The following is a 26,076-nucleotide window of genomic DNA, read 5'->3' as shown; positions in this document are numbered from 1 at the left end:
TTAACCGACCTGGAAGACCAGGTGTGTTGAATTTAGTCAATCACTTAACTGATCATTTAGCTCAGTTGGTCAGGTGTGGTGCCTAGGTAGAACAAAATCCTGCAGTACCTGCGGCACTCCAGGAACAGGGTTGCCTACCCCTGATATACAGCTTATCATGAGGTATTCTAACTAAGACGAGCAGAACTTTGAGACTTCCTTAATATTAGAGATTGCACACAAGCTGTTGTTAACAAAGAGACCCCCCCCCCCCCCCCCCGAGTTTACCCAACGTTGCCGTTCTGACCTGCCAATGTATAGAAGAAATAGCTAGATTTATATTTGTCCTTGTTCAGCCACGACTCTGAGAAACATAGGATATCCCAGTTCTTCAGATCACATTGATAGGATAGTCTCAAACAGAGCTCGTCCAGTTTATTCTCCAGTGATTGCACGTTCGCCGATAGAACGGAGGGCAGAGGCGGTTTATCCACTCGCTGACGTAGTCTCGTCAGGTATCCCGCACGTCGGCCTCTATAACGCTGTATCTTCCTTCTTCGAGTGTCGGGGGATTTGGGTCTGGTCGGGATAAGCGGTATGTAATTCGCATCCAACTCATTGAAGTAGAAATCGTCATCGAAATCGAGGTTAGTGATCGCTGTTCTGATGTCCAGAAGCTCTGTTCGGTCATAAGAAATGATGGCGGAAACATTGTGTACAAAAAACATTAAGATCTAACTTTAGGGACAGATACAATGTGTCAATGTTTTAATTGTAGGCCTATATGTCCCTAACAAATAAATAGCCTAGGCTTGTAGCGTGCGGGTGAATAAGGGAGTCTGACAATGTTACTGTCGATGTACAAATGTCCAATGCTTACTTTACCCTCTGCATTTCATACATGATACATCTCTCCTGAGTGGCGCAGTGGTCTAAGGCACTGCATCGCAGTGCTAACTGTGCCACTAGAGATCCTGGTTCGAATCCAGGCTCTGTCGCAGCCGGCCGCGACCGGGAGACTCATGGGCGGCGCACAATTGGCCCAGCGTCGTCCAGGGTAGGGGAGGGAATGGCCGGCAGGGATGTAGCTCAGTTGATAGAGCATGGCGTTTGCAACGGCAGGATTGTGGGTTTGATTCCCACGGGGGGCCAGTATAAAAAAAATATGTATTCACTAACTGTAAGTCGCTCTGGATAAGAGCGTCTGCTAAATGACTAAAATGTAAATGTGAAAATGTTGTATCACACTCAATGCATTCCCCACACACCCCACTTATAGTCCATTAGTTCCTGGTGGAACACCCACCCATCTACAAGACTACAATATTATTAGGCTATTATATACTTAGCCAACTCTACTGCCTAAAATAGACTCTTAACAAAATCTAATAATAAAAAGACAAAGTCATAACAGTTTTAGTTAAAAGCCCATCTTTTATTTAAGAAGACTAACATCTCAGGGAGAACCGGGAGGGGGTGGTTAGGTCAGGTACAGTGCCTTCAGAAAGTATTCACACTCCTAGACTTTTTCCACATTTTGTTGTGTTACAGTCTGAATTTAAGAAAATATTAAATGGAGATGTTTTTGTCACTGGCCTACCCACAATATCCCATAATTTGATTGTGGAATTATGTTTTTCGAAATTCTTACACATTAATTAAAAATGAAAAGCTGAAACGCCTTGAGTCAATAAGTATTCAACCCCTTTGTTATGGCAAACCTAAATAAGTTCAGAAGTAAAAATTAGCTTAACAAGTCACATAATAAGTTGCATGGACTCACTCTGTGTGCAATAATAGTGTTTAACATGATTTTTGAATGACTACCTCATCTCTGTACCCCACACATACAATTATCAGTAAGGTCTCTCAGTCAAGCAGTGAATTTCAAACACAGATTCAACCACAAAGACCAGGGAGGTTTTCCAATGCCTCGCAAAGAAGGGCACCTATTGGTAGATGGGTAAAAAAAAAAAGCAGACATTGAATATCCCTTTGAGCATGGTGAAGTTATTAATTATACTTTGGATGGTGTGTCAATACACCCAGTCACTACAAAGGTACAGGCGTCCTTCCTAACTCAGTTGCCGGAGAGGAAGGAAACCGCTCAGGGATTTCACCATGAGGCCAATGGTGACTTTAAAACAGTTACAAAGTTTAATGGCTGTGATAGGAGAAAACTGAGGATGGATCAACAACATTGTAGTTACTCCACAATACTAACCTAATTGACAGAGTGAAAAGAAAGAAGCCTGTACAGAATGAAACTATTCCAAAATATGCATCCTGTTTGCAACAAGGCACTAAAGTAATACTGAAAAAATGTGGCAAACCAATTAACTTTTTGTCCTGAATACAAAGTGTTATGTTTGGGGCAAATCCAATACAACACATTAATGAGTACCACGCTCCATATTTTCAAGCTTAGTGGTGGCTGCATCAATGTTATGGGTATGCTTGTAATAGTTACGGACTGGGGAGTTTTTCAGGATAAAAAATAAACGGCATTGAGCTAAGCACAGGCAAAATCCTAGAGGAAAACCTGTTTCAGTCTGTTTTCGACCTGACACTGGGAGATTAATCCACCTTTCAGCAGGACAATAACCTAAAACACAAGGCCAAATCTACACTGGAGTTGCTTACCAAGAAGTCAGTGAATGTTCCTGAGTGGCCGAGTTACAATTTTGACCTAATCTGCTTGAAAGTCTATGGCAAGACTTGAAAATGGTTATCTAGTAATGATCAACAACCAATTTGACAGAGCTTGAAGAATTTTGAAAAGAATAATGGTCAAATATTGTACAATCCAGGTGTGCAAAGCTCTTAGAGACTTACCCAGAAAGACTCAAAGCTGTAATCGCTGACAAAGGTGATTCTAACATGTATTGGAAAAGGGTGTGAATACTTATGTAAATGAGATATTTCTGTATTTCAATTTCAACAAATCTGAAAAAAAAATCTAAAAACATGTTTGCACTTTGTCATTATCGGGTATTGTGTGTAGATGGGTGAGAGAGAAAATCCAATGAATCCATTTTGAATTCAGGCTGTAACACAACAAATAAATCAAGGGGTATGAATACTTTCTGAAGGCACTGTAGGTTACCTGGCCTGTCTAACGCCTCATGCGGCCTCCTCTCCTGTGACGCCGGGACACCCTGGGGTGGCTGGTGGATGCTCTCTGTCGTCTGGTCATTGTGATTGATAGGTAAGACTATGAATGACTTTTAGACGGGCCAGGGGTACCTTTTATAGGGCTGGAGGGGGAGCGAAATTACGCCATAATGTCATTAACATCACACAATAGTATCCGTGCCATTCCAAACACAAAAACTGAAAACACAAAACCCAGCGGAATATAACGTGGCCTACCGGATGTAAGAGGACGACACGCTTCTTTCGAGCGTAAAATGAAGAAAATTATCCCAGAATTGTAGGAGTAGACCCTCCCGCAGCTTAGAATAATTAGCGTATTATATTAAGGATATTCTGAGAACATGGCAACCATGCTCTGTGTATGTTTGGTGGGACGTTGATGGAATATTCTCCTAACCCTCAGAAAACTGGACACAGGAATGTCCTTGCTACATTCCCCAAAAATGTGTCTAGAACATTGATATTGAATATTCTGAGAACATGGTAACCACGTTCTGGGAAAGTTATGTTTGACATTAAGGGAATGGTCTTTTGGAAACAGTCTTTGCACATCACTGGTACAGTCCTATGAAAACATTAGGTAATGACAGTGGTGGAAAAAGTACCCAATTGTCATACTTGAGTAAAAGTAAAGATACCTTAATAGAATAAAAGTGAAAATCACCCAGTAAAATCCTACTTGAGTAAAAGTCTAAAAGTATTAGGTTTTAAATATACTTAAGTATCAAAAGTAAATGTAATTGCTAAAATATACTTAAGTATCAAAAGTAAAAGTAAAAATCATTTCAAATTCCTTATATTAAGCAAACCAGACGCACCATTTTCTTGTTTTTAAAATTTACGGATAGCCAGGGGCACGCTCCAATACTCAGACATCATTTACAAATGAAGCATGTGTTTAGTGAGTCAGACAGATCAGAGGCTGTAGGGATGACCAGGGATGTTCTATTGATACAGTAAGTGTGTGAATTAGACCATTTTCCTGTCCTGGTAAGCATTCAAAATGTAACGAGTACTTTTGGGAGTCAGGGAAAATATATGGAGTAAAAAGTACATCATTTTCTTTAGGAATGTAGTGAGGTAAAAGTAAAAGTTGTCAAAAATATAAATAGTAAAGTAAAGTACAGATACCCCAAAAAACTACTTAAGTAGTACTTTCAAGTATTTTTACTTAAGTACTTTACACCACCTGCTAATGATCTAATGAGACTCCTAAGGGAACGTTCTCTAAAGGTGTGGGAATGTTTGTTGTTAGCTGGACACCTGGATCTTAGATGAATGTGTAGGAGACCAAATAGGGTCCTGCAAGAGAGGGTGTCCCAGACAAGCTGGCCATAATGTCCTAGTTATCAAAATGTTTTATCTTAGTAGTCTTTCAGTTTGCTTTGCTATTCTATGTTCCAGGTCTTCGATTGACACATAGGCCTATGCCTTTGATCCACCATCAGACATTAAACCAAATAAAAATCCCTCACACATGCCATCCATGGCTCACAAAGATCTTCACTGGCATTTGAAGTTCCCAGACTGCACACACTCCACCTCCTCCAACCCCTGGCCCTCTACCCGCTTTCCCAAATCTCCCCTGGCTGTATACTGGTCACAGTGGTCAGTGTCTGGCCCTCAGTCTTTGAGGCGAGGATAGAGGAAGAGGCAGGGGGACAGGAGGACAGTCCACTCAGTGGTGGATCTTCTCAGACCAGCGAGGCTTCGGCTAGTCATAACTCTGTGATCTCCAGCGGGCTCTCGGACAGTGTGTCATCGTCCTTGTTGTTGCGGTGCAGCGGTGTGGACTTGGCCGACTCGGTACGGGCGTTGCGCTCGGCGTACAGCCCACTGTCAGTGGCGTTAAGCGCCTCCATGGAGCGCGCCAGGGCCAGCTGGTTGTCCTCAGGCAGACTGTTGAGGTCAGAGGACAGGAGCGTGCCCGTGCTGCCGTGGACAACGTGCACACCGTCGGGTCCCCTCATCTCCACGGGGAGCTTGTGTTTGAAGCGCAGCGTGCCCCAGCTGCCACCCATGCCCACTCGCTCATCCTCGTCATCATCCAGGTCACTCTGGATCAACTGGGAGAGGAATGAAGGTAGAGACATGGAAGAGAGGAATGGAAAGATTATATTAAAGAGTAGAGGGTTGATGGAAGTTAGGGGATAGGACAACATTTTTCAAAAGCAAAAAAGCAGTTCGCACCAATTGTCTCATTGAAAGTAAATAACATTGACAGTCAGATGCAATAATGTTGAAAAGGTGCAGCAGTCAGAAATTAGCCTGAAAGGAATTCTGAGGGGAAAAATAGCAGGTAGTTAGCAGTTAGCACTAGCAGTGAGTGGCAACATCCTATAGAGCAGTAGAGTGGGGTGGCAGTGGCCTACAGGAGTCATGCAAGCAGAGTCAGAGACTGAGAGGGAGAAGCGCCAGTGGGGGAAACAGAGGAGTGATTTAGCGCCCTCCAATGGTGGTGGCAGGGAACAGGACAGCACACAGCAACAGGATTAGACCTGCTTCTTCTCACGTCCCACCTCTGTGACTGACGATTGGTCGCCTTGGCTGGTCGACTTGGTGACCAGTCTGGCTGCAAAGAGCTTTTTGAGCCTCAGGTAGTCGTCCAGAACCACATTGAGCAATGAGCCCTGATAGGACAGCAGTTAGGGTCACAATCACAGTCAATCAAAATCCCATTTACCATCCCAATAGGTTTCAGATTGCTGCACAGCACCTCAAAACCAATGGTTGTTTTACAAGCAGAAATATTAGTCCCCAACAGGAATGTGTGGTCTCTGCCACCTGAGAGGACATACAGTATGTGTGTTTGTGTGTCCCTTACCTTAATGGGCCCCTCCCTCATGATCTGGCCCAGCTTGGAGATGTTGTCATACTCCTGGATGGCTGCCCTCAGGTAGCGGTCATCCTCAGGCTTGACCTGAGGCTCGCGGCCAAATGTTCCCTGCAAGGTGTAACGCACGTACCCATCCACACATCCCCACCCACACACACACACACGCACACACACGCACACACACACACAGTTCAGTGAAAGACAAACGCCTGGCCTTGGAAGGCAGCACTGGGGATATGAGAGACACAGAGATCCAGAGCTGACTTTGGCCGGGATTCAATCAAATGCGTACTGCACTGTCGACATGCAGGCAATTTCCATGATGTTGGCTGAGATCGTATACACAGTAAACGTTGCGGATGTCGACTCAAGTGTAAATTACCTTTAAAAGTCAAGTGCAGTGCGCTTGTTGACAATGTGCCTTTGATTGAATCCCAGCCTGAGGGTCATTCGGAGGGCAGAGCCATGATGACTAATTGGAGCTCATGTAAACCTGAGACAGATTGTGGTGTCATCTTCCCTAGGACTATATACAGCTGGGACTGTGAAGCAACACAAACATAGGCACAGACACATGCATACACACACACGATAACATACGCACAATACACACACGTACACATGGATTTTGTATTGTAGATATGTGGTAGTGGAGTAGGGGCCTGAGGGCACAGTGTGTTGTGAAATCTGTTGTGAATGTATTGTAATGTTTTTAAATTGTATAACTGCCTTAACTTTGCTGGACCCCAGGAAGAGTAGCTGCTGCCTTGGCAGCAGCTAATGGGGATCCATAATAAATACAAATACAAATACAAATACAAATATACAGTGTTAGTAGCACAATACCTGGCTAGGCCAGAGGAGGAATTCACTGTGTATATTTTTCCTGTGTAGTCCCAGCTAACAACAAACGTTTCCACAACTTTAGAGAACGCCCCCTTAAGAGTCTCATTAGGTCATTACCTAATGTTTTCATAGGAATGTTCCAGTGACTTGTAAGGACTGTTTCTAAGAGACCATTCCTTTAACGTCAAACAGAACGTGATTAACATTTTCTCAGAATATTCAATATTAATGTTCTAGACATGTCGGTCCCCGTGTAGCTCAGTTGGTAGAGCATGGCGCTTGCAACGCCAGGGTTGTGGGTTCGATTCCCACACTGCACTCACTAACTCTAAGTTGCTCTGGATAAGAGCGTCTGCTAAATGACTAAAATGTAAATGTTTCATGGGAACGTTGCAAGAACATTCCTGTGTCCAGTTTTCTGTGTGTTAGGAGAATATTCCATCAACATCCCACTGAACATGGTTGCCATTTTCTACGAATATAAGATATTGATGTTCTAGACACATTTCATGGGAACTTTGCAAGAACATTCCTGTGTATCACTCGTCAGGACGTCACCTGATGGTCCCAAGGAAACACTCTCCAAAAAAACAAAGAATTGTTTCATCATTACACATCTCCCCTTGTTACTGTGGCCGAGCCCATTGTAGGCTCTGATTAGTGAACCACTGATCCATTCACAGCTCTTTGTTTGTTGGCAATGTTAGGGACACACACACACAAACAATGCTTTTAACATAGTGTTTTCAACGTACAGATTATACATACATGATTACATTGTGCATGTTCATTTATTCCATCATTATTATTCAGCATGTCCTCCCCTGGGATTTGAACTCACAACCTCTTGGTTCACAGCATTCCGATCTTCCTGCTCTATCACCATATCTGTGTCAGTTATCAGTTAATCTGACTACTCTCCCATCATTGATTTTATTGACTTATTTCAGCAATATTAGGGCTTTTTGTATAGTTGTCTAATGCTGGTGGGGCATTACAACCCTGTTTAAATGTTACTCCTGAATCACTAAGGTCAATAAAATCCAGGCTCTGTCGTAGCCGGCCACGACCGGGAGACCCATGGGGCAGCGTGCAATTGGCCCAGCGTCGTCCAGGGTAGGGGAGGGAATGGCCGGCAGGGATGTAGCTCAGTTGATAGAGCATGGCGTTTGCAACGTCAGGGTTGTGGGTTCGATTCCCACATGGGGTATGAAAAAAAATAATGTATGCACTAACTGTAAGTCGCTCTGGATAAGAGCGTCTGCTAAATGAGTAAAATGTAAATGTAAAATAGTTTTTCTTGAGTGTACTTTTAACAGAGCTGAGATTTACTTCAAAGTGCATTCACCCTATTGCTTATACCTACAGTATCCAGTAGTTTCAGATCTACACAAGTGCCTAGGGAGAAGGGTTTAGGGTTTGCTTCTCAACAGAGTCCAACTATACTGGCCCAATAAGCATATGCCCTAGGGATATCCCTTATTGGGATAGTGTTTAGGGCGTTCGTCATTGGTGCTGCTGACCTGCGTTTGAGACCTGCTAGGGGAGTCACACTACTCTTACGTTCTAAGTACTATAAGTCATTGTCATTATTTGGCAATAGATACAACACCCCTAACTGATCAAATTAAAATCAGTTTCTCATTGAAAGATGGTAATCTGTAGGATTGCCCCTTAAATTGAAATTATGACCACTTTTGCACTATCATTTCCACTATCTCATAAACTATCAGTATTTAATAATTTTATATAGTTGAGCATCTCTCCATCGTCTTCTTGAAATCCACACCACATACCATGTAAATAGCGTTAATTTCAACGTTCCAAAAAGGATGTAGCAACTGCAGATTGCCCCTTTAAAATAGTGATTTCTGTGATTTGTCCCAAGTGATTTTTGTATTTGTTTCCACATTAAAACATGGCGATGGATCTCTGTGTTGTGTATTGTTTTGGTATAACTGGCAACATCATTGCTGAAATGGCAAATGAGAGATAGTACCGACATGCTACTGTTAATATACACATTTCTAATATTCTGAGAATATGTCAACCATGTTCTAGGTACTGTATGTTTCTATCAGAATCAACACTACATTTACATACATTTACATTTTAGTCATTTAGCTTTTATCCAGAGTGACTTACAGTTAGTGCATTCATCTTAAGATAGCGAGGTGAGACAACCACATATCACAGTCGTTGTAAGTACATTTTTCTTCAATAAAGAAGTTTTCAGCAAAGTCAGTGCTAGTAGGAAAAGACCAGTGCAAGGTCATCGAATGCGCAATTGCGTCCTTTCCCGCTATTCATTCATTTTGATGCAGCCCTTCCTCTTATCTGATTATCAAATCAAATTTTATTTGTCACATGCTTCGTAAACAACAGGTATAGACTAACAGTCAATTGCTTACTTACGGGCCCTTCCCAGCAATGCAGAAAAAATAATAACACAAGGAATAAATACACAATGATTAATGACTATATACACGGGGTACGAGTACCGAGTTGATGTGCAGGGGTACGAGGTAATTGAGGTAGATACGTATGTACATATACATAGCTAGGGGTAAAGTGTCTAGGCAACAGGATAGATAATAAACAGTAGCAAGCAGCGTGATGAGCCAAAAGAGTTAGTGCAAAAAGGGTCAATGCAGATAGTCCGAGTAGCTATTTCGGTAACTATTTGGCAGTCTTATGGCTTGGGGGTAGAAGCTGTTCAGGGCCCTGTTGGTTCCAGACTTGGTGCATCGGTACCACTTGCCGTGAGGTAGCAGAGAGAACAGTCTATGACTGGGGAGGCTGGAGTCTTTGACAATTTTTAGGGCCTTCCTCTGACACCACCTGGTAGGGAGGTCCTGGATGGCAGGGAGCTCGGCCCTAATGATGTACTGTGCCGTACGCACTAGCCTCTGTAGTGCCTTGCAGTCGGATGCCAAGCAGTTGCCATACCAAACGGTGATGCAGCCAGTCAAGATGCTCTCAATGGTGCAGCTGTAGAACTTGAGGATCTGAGGGCCCATGGCAAATCTTTTCAGCCTCCTGAGGTGGAAGAGGAGTTGTTGTGCCTTCACGACTGTGTTGATGTGTGTGGAACTTGTTAATTCCTTGGTGATGTGGCCCCCGAGACATTTGAAGCTCTCAACCCGCTCCACTACAGCCCCGTCGATGTGGATGGGGGCTTGCTCAGCCCTCCATTTCCTGTAGTCCACGATCAGCTCCTTTGTCTTGCTGACATTGACAGTGAGGTTGATGTCCTGGCACCACACTGCCAGGTCACTGACTTCCTCCCTATAGGCTCATTGTCGTCTCTGATCAGGCCTACCATTGTCGTGTTGGCAGTAAAGTTAATGATGGTGTTGGAGTCGTGCGTGGCCACACAGCCGTGGGTAAACAAGGAGTACAGGAGGGGACTAAGCACGCACCCTTGAGGGGCCCCCGTGTTGAGGGTCAGCGTGGTGGATGTGTTGTTTCCTACCCTCACCACCTAGGGGCCGCCCGTCTGGAAGTCCAGGATCCAGTTGCAGAGGGAGATGTTCAGTCCCAGGGTCCTGAACTTACTGATGAGCTTCGAGGGTACTATGGTGTTGAACGCTGAGCTGTAGTCGGTGAAAAGCATTCTCACGTAGGTGTTCCTCTTGTCCAGGTAGGAGAGGGCAGTGTGGAGTGCAATAGAGATTGCGTCATCTGTGGATCTGTTGGGGCGGTATGCGAATTGGAGTGGGTCCAGGGTGTCTGGGATGATGGCCTTTTAAAGCATTTCATGGCTACAGATGTGAGTGCTATAGAGCGATAGTAATTTAGACAGGTTACCTTACGTTTTTGGGCACAGGGACTATGGTGGTCTGCTTGAAACATGTAGATATTACAGTCTAGGTCAGGGAGAGGTTGTAAATGTCAGTGAAGACACTTGACAGCTGGTCAGCGCATGCTCTGGTAATCCGTTTGGCCCCGTCGGCTTGTGAATGTTAACCTGTTTAAAGGTCTTACTCACATCGGCTATGGAGAGCGAGATCACACAGTCGTCCGGAACATCTGGGGCTGTCATGCATGGTTCAGTGTTGCTTGCCTCAAAGCGAGAATAGAAGGCATTTAACTCGTCTGGTAGGCATGCGTCACTGGGTTTCCCTTTGTAATCCGTGATAGTTTGCAAGCCCTGCGACATCTGACGAGCTTCAGAGCCGGCATAGTAGGATTTGATCTTAGTCCTGTATTGACGCTTTGCCTGTTTAATGGCTTGTCGGAGGTCATAGCGGGATTTCTTATAAGCGTCCATCTCCTTGAAAGCAGCAGCTCTAGCCTTTAGCTCAGTGTGGATTTTGCCTGTAATCTATGTCTTTTGATTGGGATATGTAAGTACGGTCCCTGTGGGTACGACGTCGTTGATGCAGTTGTTAAAGAAGCCGGTGACAGATGTGGTAAACTCTGCAATGTAATCGGATGAATCCCGGAACATATTCCAGTCTGTGCTAGCGAAACAGTCCTGTAGCTTAGCATCCGCTTCATCGGACCACTTCCGTATTAAGCATGTCACTGGTACTTCCTGTTTGAGTTTTTGCTTGTAAGCAGGAATCAGGAAGATAGAGTTATGGTCAAATTTGCCAAAGGGAGGGTGAGGGAGAGCCTTTTATGCGTTTCTGTGTGTAGAGTAAAAGTCATCTCGAATTTTGTCGCCTCTAGTTGTACAGGTGACATGCTGGTAAAAATGAGGTAAAACTAATTTCAGTTACCCTGCATTAAAATCACCAGCCACGAGAAACTTTTCTTGTTTGCTTATGGTCCTATACAGCTCGTTGAGTGCAGTGTTAGTGCCAGCATCAGTTTGTGGTGGTAAATAGACAGCTACGAAAAATATAGATGAAAAATAATATGGTCTGGAGCTTATCATGAGGTATTCTAACTCAGGCGAGCAAAAAGTTGAGACTTCCTTAACATTAGAGATCGCTCACCAGGTGTTGTTAACAAGGAGACACACCCCTCCCCCCTCATCTTACCCGAGGCTGTCGACCTGTCTTGACGATGCATGGAAAAGCTAGCAAGATGTGTATTATCCATGTCCTTGTTGAGCCACAACTCCAAGAAACATAGAATATTACAGTTCTTCAGCTCCCATTGATAGCATAGTCTCGAATGGAGCTGGTCCAGTTTGTTCTCTAGTGACTGTAAGTTCGCAGACAGAACGGAGGGTAGAGGCGGTTTATTTGCACACCAACATAGTCTCGTCAGGATGCCGGCTCATCTGCCTCTTTTGCGCCGTCACTTCCTCTTTTGAGACCCGTGGATTAGGGCCTGGTCCGGAGTAAGCAGAACGTCCAGAGCTGCCAACTCATTGAAGTATAAATAGTCATCTTAATCGAGGTTAGTGATCGCTGTTCTGATCTCCAGAAGCTGTTTTCAGTCATAGGAAATTATGGCGGAGACATTATGTACAAAAAAAGTTAAGCTCAGCATAAAATAGCAGAATTGGTCAGGAGCCCGTAAAACGGCTGCTATCCGCCGCAGCGCCATCTTATCAGCTGATTATCAGCTGTTGTCAAACAAGTGGGTTTGAAAAGATGCTTCTCTTCCTTAATAGTGTGCACTGAATTCTCCGAGATGAAAAGCCAAAATGAGTATGACATCCTGGTATTTAAAGCATACTAAACTTTTGAAATTTCACTTACTATAAAACACTATAGAACACTACCACATGGCCTATGTTTCGGCAACCAATTAGGAATGTTCAGTGACGGAACAAAAAGTGAGGGAAGAGGGGGGTGACATGGGGAGCTCTGAGGTACCGGAACGCAGGAGAAAAAAGTCACCTTTATAATAAAGCACTGCATGCATATCATCGGGAAAGATGTTGGCTTTTATAAATGCATTTCATGCAATTCTACGTCATTTTACATGACTGGAGACTTTGGCCAAATATTTGTTTATACCACACAACTGATCAAAATGACAGGCTATTTGTCACTGACAAACTGAGATCAATAAAAATGACTTTGTCTTCAATCCATCAATAGCCTAAGCCTAGGTGTGTGGAGAGACATATTGTAGGCTACAATGTGAGGAGGAAATTATAGTCCTAAAAATGCTGACTCACCCAATGATGAGCAGCTCACTCGCAGGTGATGGTCGATGTGCTCGTGCCAAAAGCCTATCTCTCTCTTGTTTTACAAAGTATTTGGAAGTTGTTCAAATATTTTGGTAGCCTACAGATTAGCGTCTTCTCTTTTCAGCAGGAGCCATTTGCTTTCCAGCCTGTGTTTTCCCGCGATTGTATTTGAAATATTGTGAAAGGCCTGTTTTGTCTGCATGCTGTTTGTTCACTGACAGATTTGCCGCACGTTCCCGACTGTAGGCTATGCCTTGTTATTGGGATACACTCCACAGCTAGGCAATTTTTTAAAAGAAGCTATTGATCCTCTGTGGCTAAACTATAGGCTATCTCATGATGTAGTAGGTTATTCTGAATTATTTCATTTCTTTTTGAACAGAGAGCAGTAACAGACACTATAACTTTGGCAAATGTATTTCAATTTATCAGGGGTGCTGCAGCTCCTCCAGAACCTTTCGCACGGCTATGATTCTATAAGGAAATAAATGATGAAGTGCAACGCTGGAGAGTTGAGAGTTGCAGGCTCATGTCTATCAGAGCAGTGAGAGGGAGAGAGAGAGATCACAGAAAGAAAGTGAATCTCATTGTAGTTCTGTGAGAGATACAGTCACGCTTCTCACACGGCCACGGCTACACGTTGGTCTCAAACATTCTAATTTTTACACTGCAAAAATATTTTTTTAATGCCACGAGAGGTACCGGATCCGGCCAAATAGGTTCCGGGAATGAAACAGTCCAAAACAGAGACTGTTCCGGCAGGATCTGGCTCAAATTAAGCACTGGGAATGTTACAGATGCAATGACGAGAGCTGATGTGATCCTAATCAGAAACACGTTTCTTCTACATGGTATATTTTGTATGGATTTCAAGAAGACAATGGATAGATGCTCAGCTATATAGAATTAATAAGTGCTGACAATTTATGAGAGGTAGTGCAAATGTGGTCATCATTTGTGCTCAAGGGGTAATGCTACAGATTCCCATCTTTCAAAGAGAAACTGATTTTAATTCGATCAGTTAAGGGTGTTGTAACTGTTGCCAAATAATGACATTAACATACAGTTGAAGTCGGAAGTTTACATACACTTAGGTTGGAGTCATTAAAACTCATTTTTCAACCACTCCACAAATTTCTTGTTAACAAACTATAGTGTTTTGGAAAGTCGGTTAGGACATCTACTTTGTGCATGACACAAGTAATTTTTCCAACAATTGTTTACAGACAGATTATTTCACTTATAATTCACTGTATCACAATTCCAGTGGGGCAGAAGTTTACATACACTAAATTGACTGTGCCTTTAAACAGCTTGTCATGGCTTTAGAAGCTTCTGATAGGCTAATTGACATCATTTGAGTCAATTGGAGGTGTACCTGTGGATGTATTTCAAAGCCTACCTTCAAACCCAGTGCCTCTTTGCTTGACATCATGGGAAAATCAAAAGAAATCAGCCAAGACCTCAGAAAGAAAATTGTAGACCTCCACAAGTCTGGTTCATCCTTGGGAGCAATTTCCAAACGCCTGAAGGTACCACGTTCATCTCTACAAACAATAGTAAGCAAGTATACACCATGGGATCACGCAGCCATCATACCGCTCAGGAAGGAGACGCGTTCTGTCTCCTAGAGATGAACGTACTATGGTGCGAAAAGTGCAAATCAATCCCAGAACAACAGCAAAGGACCTTGTGAAGATGCTGGAGGAAACAGGTACAAAAGTATCTATATCCACAGTAAAACGAGTCCTATATTGACATAACCTGAAAGGCCGCTCAGCAAGGAAGAAGCCGCTACTCCAAAACCGCCATAAAAAAAGCCAGACTATGGTTTGCAACTGCACATGGGGACAAAGATCGTACTTTTTGGAGAAATGTCTTCTGGTCTGATGAAACAAAAATAGAACTGTTAGGCCATAATGACCATCGTTATGTTTGGAGGAAAAAGGGGGTACTTGCAAGCCGAAGAACACCATCCCAACCGTGAAGCACGGGGGGTGGCAGCATCATGCTGTGCGGGTGCTTTGCTGCAGGAGGGACTGGTGCACTTCACAAAATAGATGGCATCATGAGGTAGGAAAATTATGTGGATATATTGAAGCAACATCTCAAGACATCAGTCAGGAAGTTAAAGCTTGGTCGCAAATGGGTCTTCCAAATGGACAATGACCCCAAGCATACTTCCAAAGTTGTGGCAAAATGGCTTAAGGACAACAAAGTCAAGGTATTGGAGTGGCCATCACAAAGCCATGACCTCAATCCTATAGGAAATGTATGGGCAGAACTGAAAAAGCGTGTGCGAGCAAGGAGGCCTACAAACCTGACTCAGTTACACCAGCTCTGTCAGGAGGAATGGGCCAAAATTCACCCAACTTATTGTGGGAAGCTTGTGGAAGGCTACCCGAAATGTTTGACCCAAGTTAAACAATTTAAAGGCAATGCTACCAAATACTAATTGAGTGAGGGAAAAAAGTATTTGATTCTCTGCTGATTTTGTACGTTTGCCCACTGACAAAGACATGATCAGTCTATAATTTTAATGGTAGGTTTATTTGAACAGTGAGAGACAGAATAACAACAACAAAATCCAGAAATACGCATGTCAAAAATGTTATAAATTGATTTGCATTTTAATGAGGGAATTAAGTATTTGACTCCTCTGCAAAACATGACTTAGTACTTGGTGGCAAAACCCTTGTTGGCAATCACAGAGGTCAGACGTTTCTTGTAGTTGGCCACCAGGTTTGCACACATCTCAGGAGGGATTTTGTTCCACTCCTCTTTGCATATTTTCTCCAAGACATTAAGCTTTCGAGGATGACGTTTGGCAACTCGAACCTTCAGCTCCCTCCACAGATTTTCTATGGGATTAAGGTCTGGAGACTGGCTAGGCCACTCCAGGACCTTAATGTGCTTTTTCTTGAGCCACTCCTTTGTTGCCTTGGCCATGTGTTTTGGGTCATTGTCATGCTGGAATACCCATCCACGACCCATTTTCAATGCCCTGGCTGAGGGAAGGAGGTTCTCACCCAAGATTTGACGGTACATGGCCCCGTCCATCGTCCCTTTGATGCGGTGAATTTGTCCTGTCCCCTTAGCAGAAAAACACCCCCAAAGCATAATGTTTCCACCTCCATGTTTGACGGTGGGGATGGTGTTCTTGGGGTCATAGGCAGCATTCCTCCTCCTCCAAACACAGCGAGTTGAGTTGATGCCAAAGAGCGCGATTTTGGTCTCATCTGACCACAACAGTTTCACCCAGTTTTCATCTGAATCATTCAGACGTTCATTGGCAAACTTCAGACGGCCCTGTATATGTGCTTTCTTGAGCAGGGGGACCTTACGGGCACTGCAGGATTTCAGTCCTTCACGGCGATGGTCTTGCAGCAAAGCTAGCTGGTAAATCAAGCTCTTGACGAACCCATCTTCTCCCCAGAGAAAAGCCTTAAATGCAGTTATTTGCTGTTCTCTCAATTAAGTTATGCCCTCCAGTTCTGATATAACTGCTCCAACACCAATCTCCTCAAGAGCAGCTATTGTTGTTATGATTTTAGACTTCGACTACTGGCGCTTCTCGTTGTCGTCATCAACTAGACCACCCTCATATCGTTTTTCAGTGGCTATACACAGCTAGAGATGCATTTGGTTAGATAGCAAGAACTTGAACGACTGTTATCCAGTTAGCATATCTCTTGCGTTAGCAAATTCACTCTGGCTATCTACTCCGATTTCAGAGCACTCTCGTCTGAGTGTGCCAGAGCGCAGAATAACTGATTAATTTATGAATGCGCAACACCAGCTGAATATGACCGGTGTCAGTAAACATAGGCAAAAAAAGTAATAGTTAGTCACAAACACTCTAGATAACATGTAAACAGCATAACCAGCTCTGCTACAGTGAGTAAAATGGTCAGAGTGAGGTGTTCTCTCATTTGTGTCTGAAAGTAGCTAGCTAGCTAGCCAACTTTAGCCCGTTAGCTTGGGTGCTTAGTTGGGACAAGCATGCATTAATAATATGCCATTTAGCAGACGCTTTTATCCAAAGCGACTTACAGTCATGCGTGCATAAATTATTTTGTGTATGGGTGGTCCCGGGGATCGAACCCACTACCTTGGCGTTACAAGCGCCGTGCTCTACCAGCTGAGCTACAGAGGACCATAAGGACCTGCATTGGCAGGCAAACTGCAGAAGGACGAGTAGGATACAATTCCCCATTGTTTATCAGAGCAATTTTGATGGCCAACTAGCTGAAAAAGTTTGAGAGGGTTTATCTAATGTTCCTTCATTAGATTTTAGCTCATCTTGCTCTGGCTAGCATTAGTTGTTGATCTTGTTGTTGTTGATGTTCATAACTGAGAGGGAGAGAGAGCCTACCTTTTCATGGTTGTTTGATCAATAGGACTGTAAAGTCCCAAATGTAAGAGGACTCCTGTGGTGTTTACATATTTCATTCAAAGGTTCCCAGAACATTTGTTAGGATGTGGCAAATGTTATCATAACACAAAAACTGTCTAGTCATGTTGATGATTCTACAATGTTTGTATAAAACATTCACCTGATTTTGCAAGAATGTTCCCAGAACACATTATCTATTCTTTAAAGGTTCACAGAATGTTTCATTAGGTTGTAGGAACAGTCTGGTAGGAACATTGTGGGGACATCACAACAGATGAACTGTCCAGTTGTGGGGATGATTATACAATGTTTCTTTTAGGGTGCAAAAAACAGTCACCTGATGTTACAAGAACGTTCCCAGAACAAATGTTTTATGTTCTTTAAAAGTTCTTAAAACATTTATTTAGGTTGTGGGAACATGACAAGAGATAGGTTCCCAAAACACTAAAACTGTCCAGTTGTGCCGCCATTCAGATAATGTTTGAATCAGGGTGCACAAAACATTCCTTTGATATTGCAAGAATGTTGACAGAACAGCCTTTGTGAGTTCTTTAAAGATTCCCAGAACATAACATTAGGTTGTGGGAACAGTGTGGGTACATTGCAAGAGATGAGTTCCCAAAGCACAAAATTTGCTCATTTGTGATGGCATTCATACAATATTTAAGGTAGGTTGCACAGGACATTCCCTTAATGTTGTAAGAATGTTGACAGAACCCCTGGTCTAAGTTCTTTAAAGGTTTCCAGAACATTGAATTAAGTTATGGAAGTTGTCTGGGATGTTGCAAGAATATTCTTGTGATATTCACATATTGTACTTAAGCGGTTGCACTGAACATTCCCACAATGTTGCACAATGTTCCTCAATTTCCAAATAAGTCAGTTTGTATCATGTTCATAGCATATTTGTTTTAGGTTTAACATAATATTCCATTGATGATCACACAATATACATGTTACATGTCTTGGAGGACCTAGGAATATTTCAAGAACATTTAGAAAATGTTACTGACGTTTGACCTAATATTACCACAACACTCTCAGCATTCAAATGTCTAGTTCCTTAAAGCAGATTGGAATACATTCCCATTATGTTTCTCTCCAGATTTAATGGCAATTCAGATTTGTATTGTTAGCCCCCTACAAGGTGATACAGACACATATGGCATTTGAACAGCGTTTAATCATACAAACACAACAATATTTTTTACATTTCATATGTTGACAATCTGCACATGTGGGGTTTGAACCTGCAGTCTTCAGCCAGATCATTAACCCTCTGCGCCACCAGGGGATAGCTGTGGTATTGTGGGGGGGGGGGGGGGGGGGGGGGGGGTTCAGTCTATATACTGTAGAAAAGGTAATATGGTCACTCAGGACACAGAACACAATTTCTGAGTTATTCAAATGTTCCCATCCTCTTCATATGCTGTGTACTTGTAACACTGTATTTTTTTTTTTTTTATCTTCTTCATCACGTGTTGAAAGTCTTATGAAATGTGATTTTAGCTGGATAGATATTTATAAATCTTCCTTTAAAGTGGAATTGACAGCATTTTAACTACTTTACAGATATGAAACAAACAGAATATTATCAGTCAAAAATATAAAATTCCCAGTTTATGCTACAAAACCAACTTTATAAGAGGTTTTAAAAATAGGTTCTATTTGACTCAACATTCCATGACGTACAATAAGGCATTGTTGGCAGAATAGATGGATGCAGTTCAATGCATGATTCATATAATATAATTTACCAATACCTTTCTTGGCAGCCCCAAAAATATTGCTATCAGGTTGTAAATCACAGCTGGCCTGGTATATTGTTTGCTGCCTCCATTCGGGATGCACTGTTTCAGGTTCAATGACTCAATATTCTGGACAAAAACGGACAAATGTAACTAAGGCTGGGAATGTCAATACAATCAAACTAGCAAGGGCAATGATCACAAATCAGTCATAACGTGGCTAATAGGCTAGCATATCTATTTACACTACATGACCAAAAGTATGTGGACAACTGCTCGTCGAACAGCTCATTCTAAAATCATGGAGTTGGCTCCCATTTGCTGCTATATCAGCCTCCACTCTTCTGAGAAGGCTTTCAGCTAGATGTTGGAACATTGCTGTGGGGACTTCCTTCCATTCAGCCATAAGAGCATTAGTGAGGTCGGGCACTGATGTTGGGTGATTAGGCCTGGCTCGCAGTTCATTTCATCCCAAAGGTTTTCGATGGGGTTGAGGTCAGGGCTCTGTGCAGGCCAATCAAGTTTTTCCACACCGATCTCAACAAAACATTTCTGTATGGACCTCGCTTTGTGCACAGGGGAATTGTTATGCTGAAACAGGAAAGGGCCTTCCCCAAACTGTTGCCACAAAGTTGGAAGCACAGAATCGTCTAGAATGTCATTGTATGCTGTAGCGTTATGATTTCCCTTCACTGGAACTAAGGGGCCTAGCCCAAACCATGAAAAACAGCCCCAGACCATTATTCCTCCACCATCAAACTTTACAGTTGGCACTATGCATTCGGGCAGGTAGCGTTCTCCTGGCATACGCCAAACCCAGATTTGTCTGTCGGATACATCACTCCAGAGAACGCGTTTCCACTGCTCCAGAGTCCAATGGCGGCAAGCTTTACACCACTCCAGCCAACGTTTGGCATTGCGCATGGTGATCTTACGCTTGGGTGCGGCTGCTCGGCCATGGAAACCATGGAAACCTATGGAAACCTATTTCATGAAGCTCCCGATGAACAGTTATTGTGCTGACGTTGCTTCCAAAGGCAGTTTGGAACTCGGTAGTGAGTGTTGCAACTGAGGCCAGACTATTTTTACGTGCTTCAGCACTCAGAAAATCACTGAGCTCTTCAGTAAGGCCATTCTACTACCAATGTTTGTCTACATATTTTGCATGTCTGTGTGCTGAAATAGCCGAATCTACTAATTTGAAGGGGTGAGAGGGTTTATCTAATGTTTCTTCGTTAGATTTTAGCTCATCTTGCTCTGGCTAAAATTAACTGAGTGGGAGAGAGCCTACCTTTTCATGGTTGTTTGATCAATAGGACTGTAACGTCCCAAATGTAAGAGGACTCCCGGGGTGTTTACATATTTGCGGAAATCCATTCAGTTGTATTTTGTAGCTTTTGGCGAATGCGTTCGAATGATCTAAAGTCGAACTGTTGCAACTGCCTGTAAACACACAGTCCAGTTCAAAGTGAATGATGGCAGGCCCGTGTGGCAAATGACTTGTTTGTATAAAGGCCTACTGTAGATCCGATTGGCTATAGCCAACGGTTCGTGTAGACTCCGGTGTTGGATGAGACAGATGCTTTAATTAGGTTTTATTTACTGCAGTGTCTATTAATTGTCCAAATGCACAGCCACTTTCCCATTCTATATTGCTGTAGAATTTTCACAAATGCCTTAGTATACGTAATTCCAAAACATTCTAAGAATTTTTGAAAAAGTGAAAATGATTTCTAAGCGCTCGCATGTCAGAGTTTTTTTGGGGTGTGTCATATTCTACCTGGGGTTGTATATGAACAGATTTTAATAACATTTTCTGTTGCTAAAATGCTTTCAGTTCCACTTTAAATAACTTGTATTCCTTTAAATAACGTCCCAAGGGGAAAGTGTTAGACGGGTTATGAGTAAAGTGGGTGACGATCATTTGAAAATCTGAAAATACAGTGAGGGAAAAAAGTATTTGATCCCCTGCTGATTTTGTATGTTTGCCCACTGACAAAGAAATGATCAGTCTATAATTTTAATGGTAGGTTTATTTGAACAGTGAGAGACAGAATAACAACAACAAAAATCCAGAAAAACGCATGTCAAAAATGTTATAAATTTATTTGCATTTTAATGAGGGAAATAAGTATTTGACCCCCTCTCAATCAGAAAGATTTCTGGCTCCCAGGTGTCTTTTATACAGGTAATGAGCTGAGATTAGGAGCACACTCTTAAAGGGAGTGCTCCTAATCTCAGCTTGTTACCTGTATAAAATACACCTGTCCACAGAAACAATCAATCAATCAGATTCCAAACTCTCCACCATGGCCAAGACCAAGACCAAAGAGCTCTCCAATGATGTCAGGGACAAGATTGTAGACCTACACAAGGCTGGAATGGGCTACAAGACCATCACCAAGCAGCTTGGTGAGAAGGTGACAACAGTTGGTGCGATTATTCGCAAATGGAAGAAACACAAAATAACTGTCAATCTCCCTCGGCCTGGGGCTCCATGCAAGATCTCACCTCGTGGAGTTGCAATGATCATGAGAACGGTGAGGAATCAGCCCAGAACTACATGGGAGGATCTTGTCAATGATGTCAAGGCGGCTGGGACCATAGTCACCAAGAAAACAATTGGTAACACACTACGCCATGAAGGACTAAAATCCTGCAGTGTCCGCAAGGTCCCCCTGCTCAAGAAAGCACATACACAGGGCCGTCTGAAGTTTGCCAATGAACATCTGAATGATTCAGAGGAGAACTGGGTGAAAGTGTTGTGGTCAGATGAGACCAAAATCGAGCTCTTTGGTATCAACTCAACTCGCTGTGTTTGGAGGAGGAGGAATGCTGCCTATGACCCCAAGAACACCATCCCCACCGTCAAACATGGAGGTGGAAACATTATGCTTTAGGGGTGTTTTTCTGCTAAGGGGACAGGACAACATCACTGCATCAAAGGGACGATGGACGGGGCCATGTAACGTCAAATCTTGGGTGAGAACCTCCTTCCCTCAGCCAGGGCATTGAAAATGGGTCGTGGATGGGTATTCCAGCACGACAATGACCCAAAACACACGGCCAAGGCAACAAAGGAGTGGCTCAAGAAGAAGCACATTAAGGTCCTGGAGTGGCCTAGCCAGTCTCCAGACCTTAATCCCATAGAAAATCTGTGGAGGGAGCTGAAGGTTCGAGTTGCCAAACATCAGCCTCTAAACCTTAATGACTTGGAGAAGATCTGCAAAGAGGAGTGGAACAAAATCCCTCCTGAGATGTGTGCAAACCTGGTGGCCAACTACAAGAAACGTCTGACCTCTGTGATTGCCACAAAGGGTTTTGCAAGTACTAAGTCATGTTTTGCAGAGGGGTCAAATACTTATTTCTGGATTTTTTTGTTGTTATTCTGTCTCTCACTGTTCAAATAAACCTACCATTAAAATTATAGACTGATCATTTCTTTGTCAGTGGGCAAACGTACAAAATCAGCAGGGGATCAAATACTTTTTTCCCTCACTGTATGTAAAGTCATAATCTGTGAGTTGACTATGAAACTTGATAGGATTGAGCATTCAGACATTTAAAAGGAGTACAGTACACAATGTTGTGCATTGTTTTCATAACCTGTGGTGTATTTGATTTGTTACTGGTTTTAGGTGCATGCAGTCGTAATCACAGAAATGTGAAGGTGAAAGACCTGGAAAGTTACATTTCATTCTGGCTCATACAGGAGAACTGGTGAACGGCAGGTGGGTTTATTTTAGAATTCATAGTGACCACAATGGTGCTCATCTGAAGAATATACCATTGTGCACAGTAAACCAAATTCTGTTAAATTGTGTGCTAAATCACCAGAGTCTTTTCATATTGAATAATTAACTGTTTGTGTATCCTTGTAGGTGCTAAATGAAGATATTGTTGAAGAGGAAAGCACAGAAAATGTAATCAATAAAATATTATTGCACTGAACCTGAATTTGTTTTTGTATATTTATTATGTATCATCATTTTTCAGAATGGGTATTGTATGCATTTGTATGCATTTTAATTGAGAAAAGGTCAAATTGTTTTGTATTTAGTTTGAAGGTTCTGAGCCTGTATTTAATATACTGCTCAAAAAAATAAAGGGAACACTTAAACAACACATCCTAGATCTGAATGAATGAAATAATCTTATTAAATACTTTTTTCTTTACATAGTTGAATGTGCTGACAACAAAATCACACAAAAATTATCAATGGAAATCAAATGTATCAACCCATGGAGGTCTGGATTTAGAGTCACCCTCAAAATTAAAGTGGAAAACCACACTACAGGCTGATGTCCTTAAAACAAGTCAAAATGAGGCTCAGTAGTGTGTGTGACCTCCACGTGCCTGTATGACCTCCCTACAACGCCTGGGCATGCTCCTGATGAGGTGGCGGATGGTCTCCTGAGGGATCTCCTCCCAGACCTGGACTAAAGCATCCGCCAACTCCTGGACAGTCTGTGGTGCAACGTGGCGTTGGTGGATGGAGTGAGACATGATGTCCCAGATGTGCTCAATTGGATTCAGGTCTGGGGAATGGGCGGGCCAGTCCATAGCATCAATGCCTTCCTCTTGCAGGAACTGCTGACACACTCCAGCCACATGAGGTCTAGCATTGTCTTCCATTAGGAGGAACCAAGGGCCAACCGCACCAGCATATGGTCTCACAAGGGGTCTGAGGATCTCATCTCGGTACCTAATGGCAGTCAGGCTACCTCTGGCGAGCACATGGAGGGCTGTGCGGCCCCCCAAAGAAATGCCACCCCACACCATGACTGACCCACCGCCAAACCGGTCATGCTGGAGGATGTTGCAGGCAGCAGAACGTTCTCCACGGCGTCTCCAGACTCTGTCACGTCTGTCACATGTGCTCAGTGTGAACCTGCTTTCATCTGTGAAGAACACAGGGTGCCAATGGCGAATTTGCCAATCTTGGTGTTCTCTGGCAAATGCCAAACGTCCTGCACGGTGTTGGGCTGTAAGCACAACCCCCACCTGTGGACGTCGGGCCCTCATACCACCCTCATGGAGTCTGTTTCTGACTGTTTGAGCAGACACATGCACATTTGTGGCCTGCTGGAGGTCATTTTGCAGGGCTCTGGCAGTGCTCCTCCTGCTCCTCCTTGCACAAAGGTGGAGGTAGCGGTCCTGCTGCTGGGATGTTGCCCTCCTACGGCCTCCTCCACGTCTCCTGATGTACTGGCCTGTCTCCTGGTAGCGCCTCCATGCTCTGGACACTACGCTGACAGACAGAGCAAACCTTCTTGCCACAGCTCGCATTGATGTGCCATCCTGGATGAGCTGCACTACCTGAGCCACTTGTGTGGGTTGTAGACTCCATCTCATGCTACCACTAGAGTGAAAGCACCGCCAGCATTCAAAAGTGACCAAAACATCAGCCAGGAAGCATAAGAACTGAGAAGTGGTCTGTGGTCACCACCTGCAGAACCACTTCTTTATTGGGGGTGTCTTGCTAATTGCCTATAATTTCCACCTGTTGTCTATTCCATTTGCACAACAGCATGTGAAATTTATTGTCAATCAGTGTTGCTTCCTAAGTGGACAGTTTGATTTCACAGAAGTGTGATTGACTTGGAGTTACATTGTGTTGTTTAAGTGTTCCCTTCATTTTTTTGAGCAGTGTATGAATACACAATAATACAAGTGGTCCTCTGTAGCTCAATTGCTATAGCATGGCGCTTGTAACGCCAGGGTAGTGGGTTCGATCCCCGTGACCACCCATACCTAAAAATGTATGCACACATGACTGTAAGTCGCTTTGGATAAAAGCGTCTGCTAAATGGCATATTATTAATTAAAGGAAGTTTTATAAATATCTATCCAACTAAAATCACATTTCATAAGACTTTCAACATATGTGATGAAGAAAAAAAAAATAGCCTGTTTTCTTTCTTCAATAATCAGTGTTACAAGTATCCAGCATATGAAGAGGATGGGAAGATTTCAATAACTCAGAAACTGTGTTCTGTGTCCTGATTGACTATCTTACCCTATCTATAGACTGAAAAGACCCCGCACTACCACAGCTATCCCCTGGTGGCTCAGAGGATTAATGATCTGGCTGCAGATCCAAAGATTGCAGGTTTAAACCCCACATGTGCAGATAGTTAGAATATGATCTGTAAAAAATATGGTTGTGTTTGTATGATTAAATGCTGTTCAAATGTCCTACGAATTGAATTAAATGATGTGGGTCTGTATCACCTTGTAGTGGACCTACAATACAATCCTCAAATGTAAATTGACATTAAATCTGGAGAGAAACAGTATGGAACTAGAAATGAGAATCAGTCAACCAAGACCTGATGAGAAGTGATATGTGCCCTAGCCTACCATGCAAAGGCACTATGGAGTTATTTTCCCTGGTTGACACAGACATGCTCAGGAAAGTGATAAACTTAAGCCTTCTACCTGCCTTCTCGATCCTATCCCCACCACCTTCTTCAAAACAGTTTTTAATTGTATATCAGAAGAAGTGTTAATCACTCCCTGTTCACAGGCACTTTCCCCACTGCACTAAAAACTGCTATGGTGAAACCCCTTTTGAAGAAAAGTAATCTAGATTCTTCAGTTCTTAGCAATTTTCGGCCAATCTCCAACCTTCCATTCTTAAGCAAAATTCTGGAGAAATTAGTTTTCAAACAGCTGAATTATTTTTTAAGTACCACAAGTATAAAAAAATAATCCAATCTGGTTTTCGTGCCCATCACAGTACAGAGACAAACTTAGTTAAAGTGGTAAATGATCTTAGAGCCAACACAAATGCCAAACAGCTCTCTGTCCTCTTGGATTTAAGTGCTGCGTTCGATACTGTTGACCATGATGTCCCTCTGGACAGAGCCGGTCCAGTTCTAAATTGGTTTAGGATCTATTTAACCGGTCAAGAGTCTTTTGTCACCTGTGGCGTTCCACAACGTTCAATTTTGGGTCCGTTGTTTTTCAGTTTACCCCTTGGCAGCGTTATCAGAAAGCACAACATTGATTTTC

General features: G+C 43.0%; 1 protein-coding gene across 1 annotated transcript in view; it reads right to left on the bottom strand.

Annotated features, from left to right (window-relative positions):
- Positions 1-4,347: 4,347 nt before the first annotated feature.
- LOC311133639 (cadherin-23-like) overlaps positions 4,348-26,076 on the bottom strand; it is a 601,713-nt gene continuing 579,984 nt past the window's right edge. Inside the window, exons 61-63 of the mRNA XM_084167165.1 lie at positions 5,960-6,079; positions 5,655-5,765; positions 4,348-5,201 (exon numbers count right to left, since the gene is read on the bottom strand). Coding sequence (XP_084023291.1) covers positions 4,854-5,201; positions 5,655-5,765; positions 5,960-6,079 — 579 coding nt within the window. The 3' untranslated portion in view covers positions 4,348-4,853. The remainder of the gene's footprint in view (positions 5,202-5,654; positions 5,766-5,959; positions 6,080-26,076) is intronic.

This window comes from Coregonus lavaretus (assembly GCF_964263955.1).
Source record: "Coregonus lavaretus genome assembly, chromosome: 1".
NCBI classification, from domain to species: Eukaryota; Metazoa; Chordata; class Actinopteri; order Salmoniformes; family Salmonidae; genus Coregonus; species Coregonus lavaretus.
The sequence above is the reverse complement of the archived record's forward strand: the minus strand, read 5'-3'. Positions and strand labels throughout refer to the sequence as shown.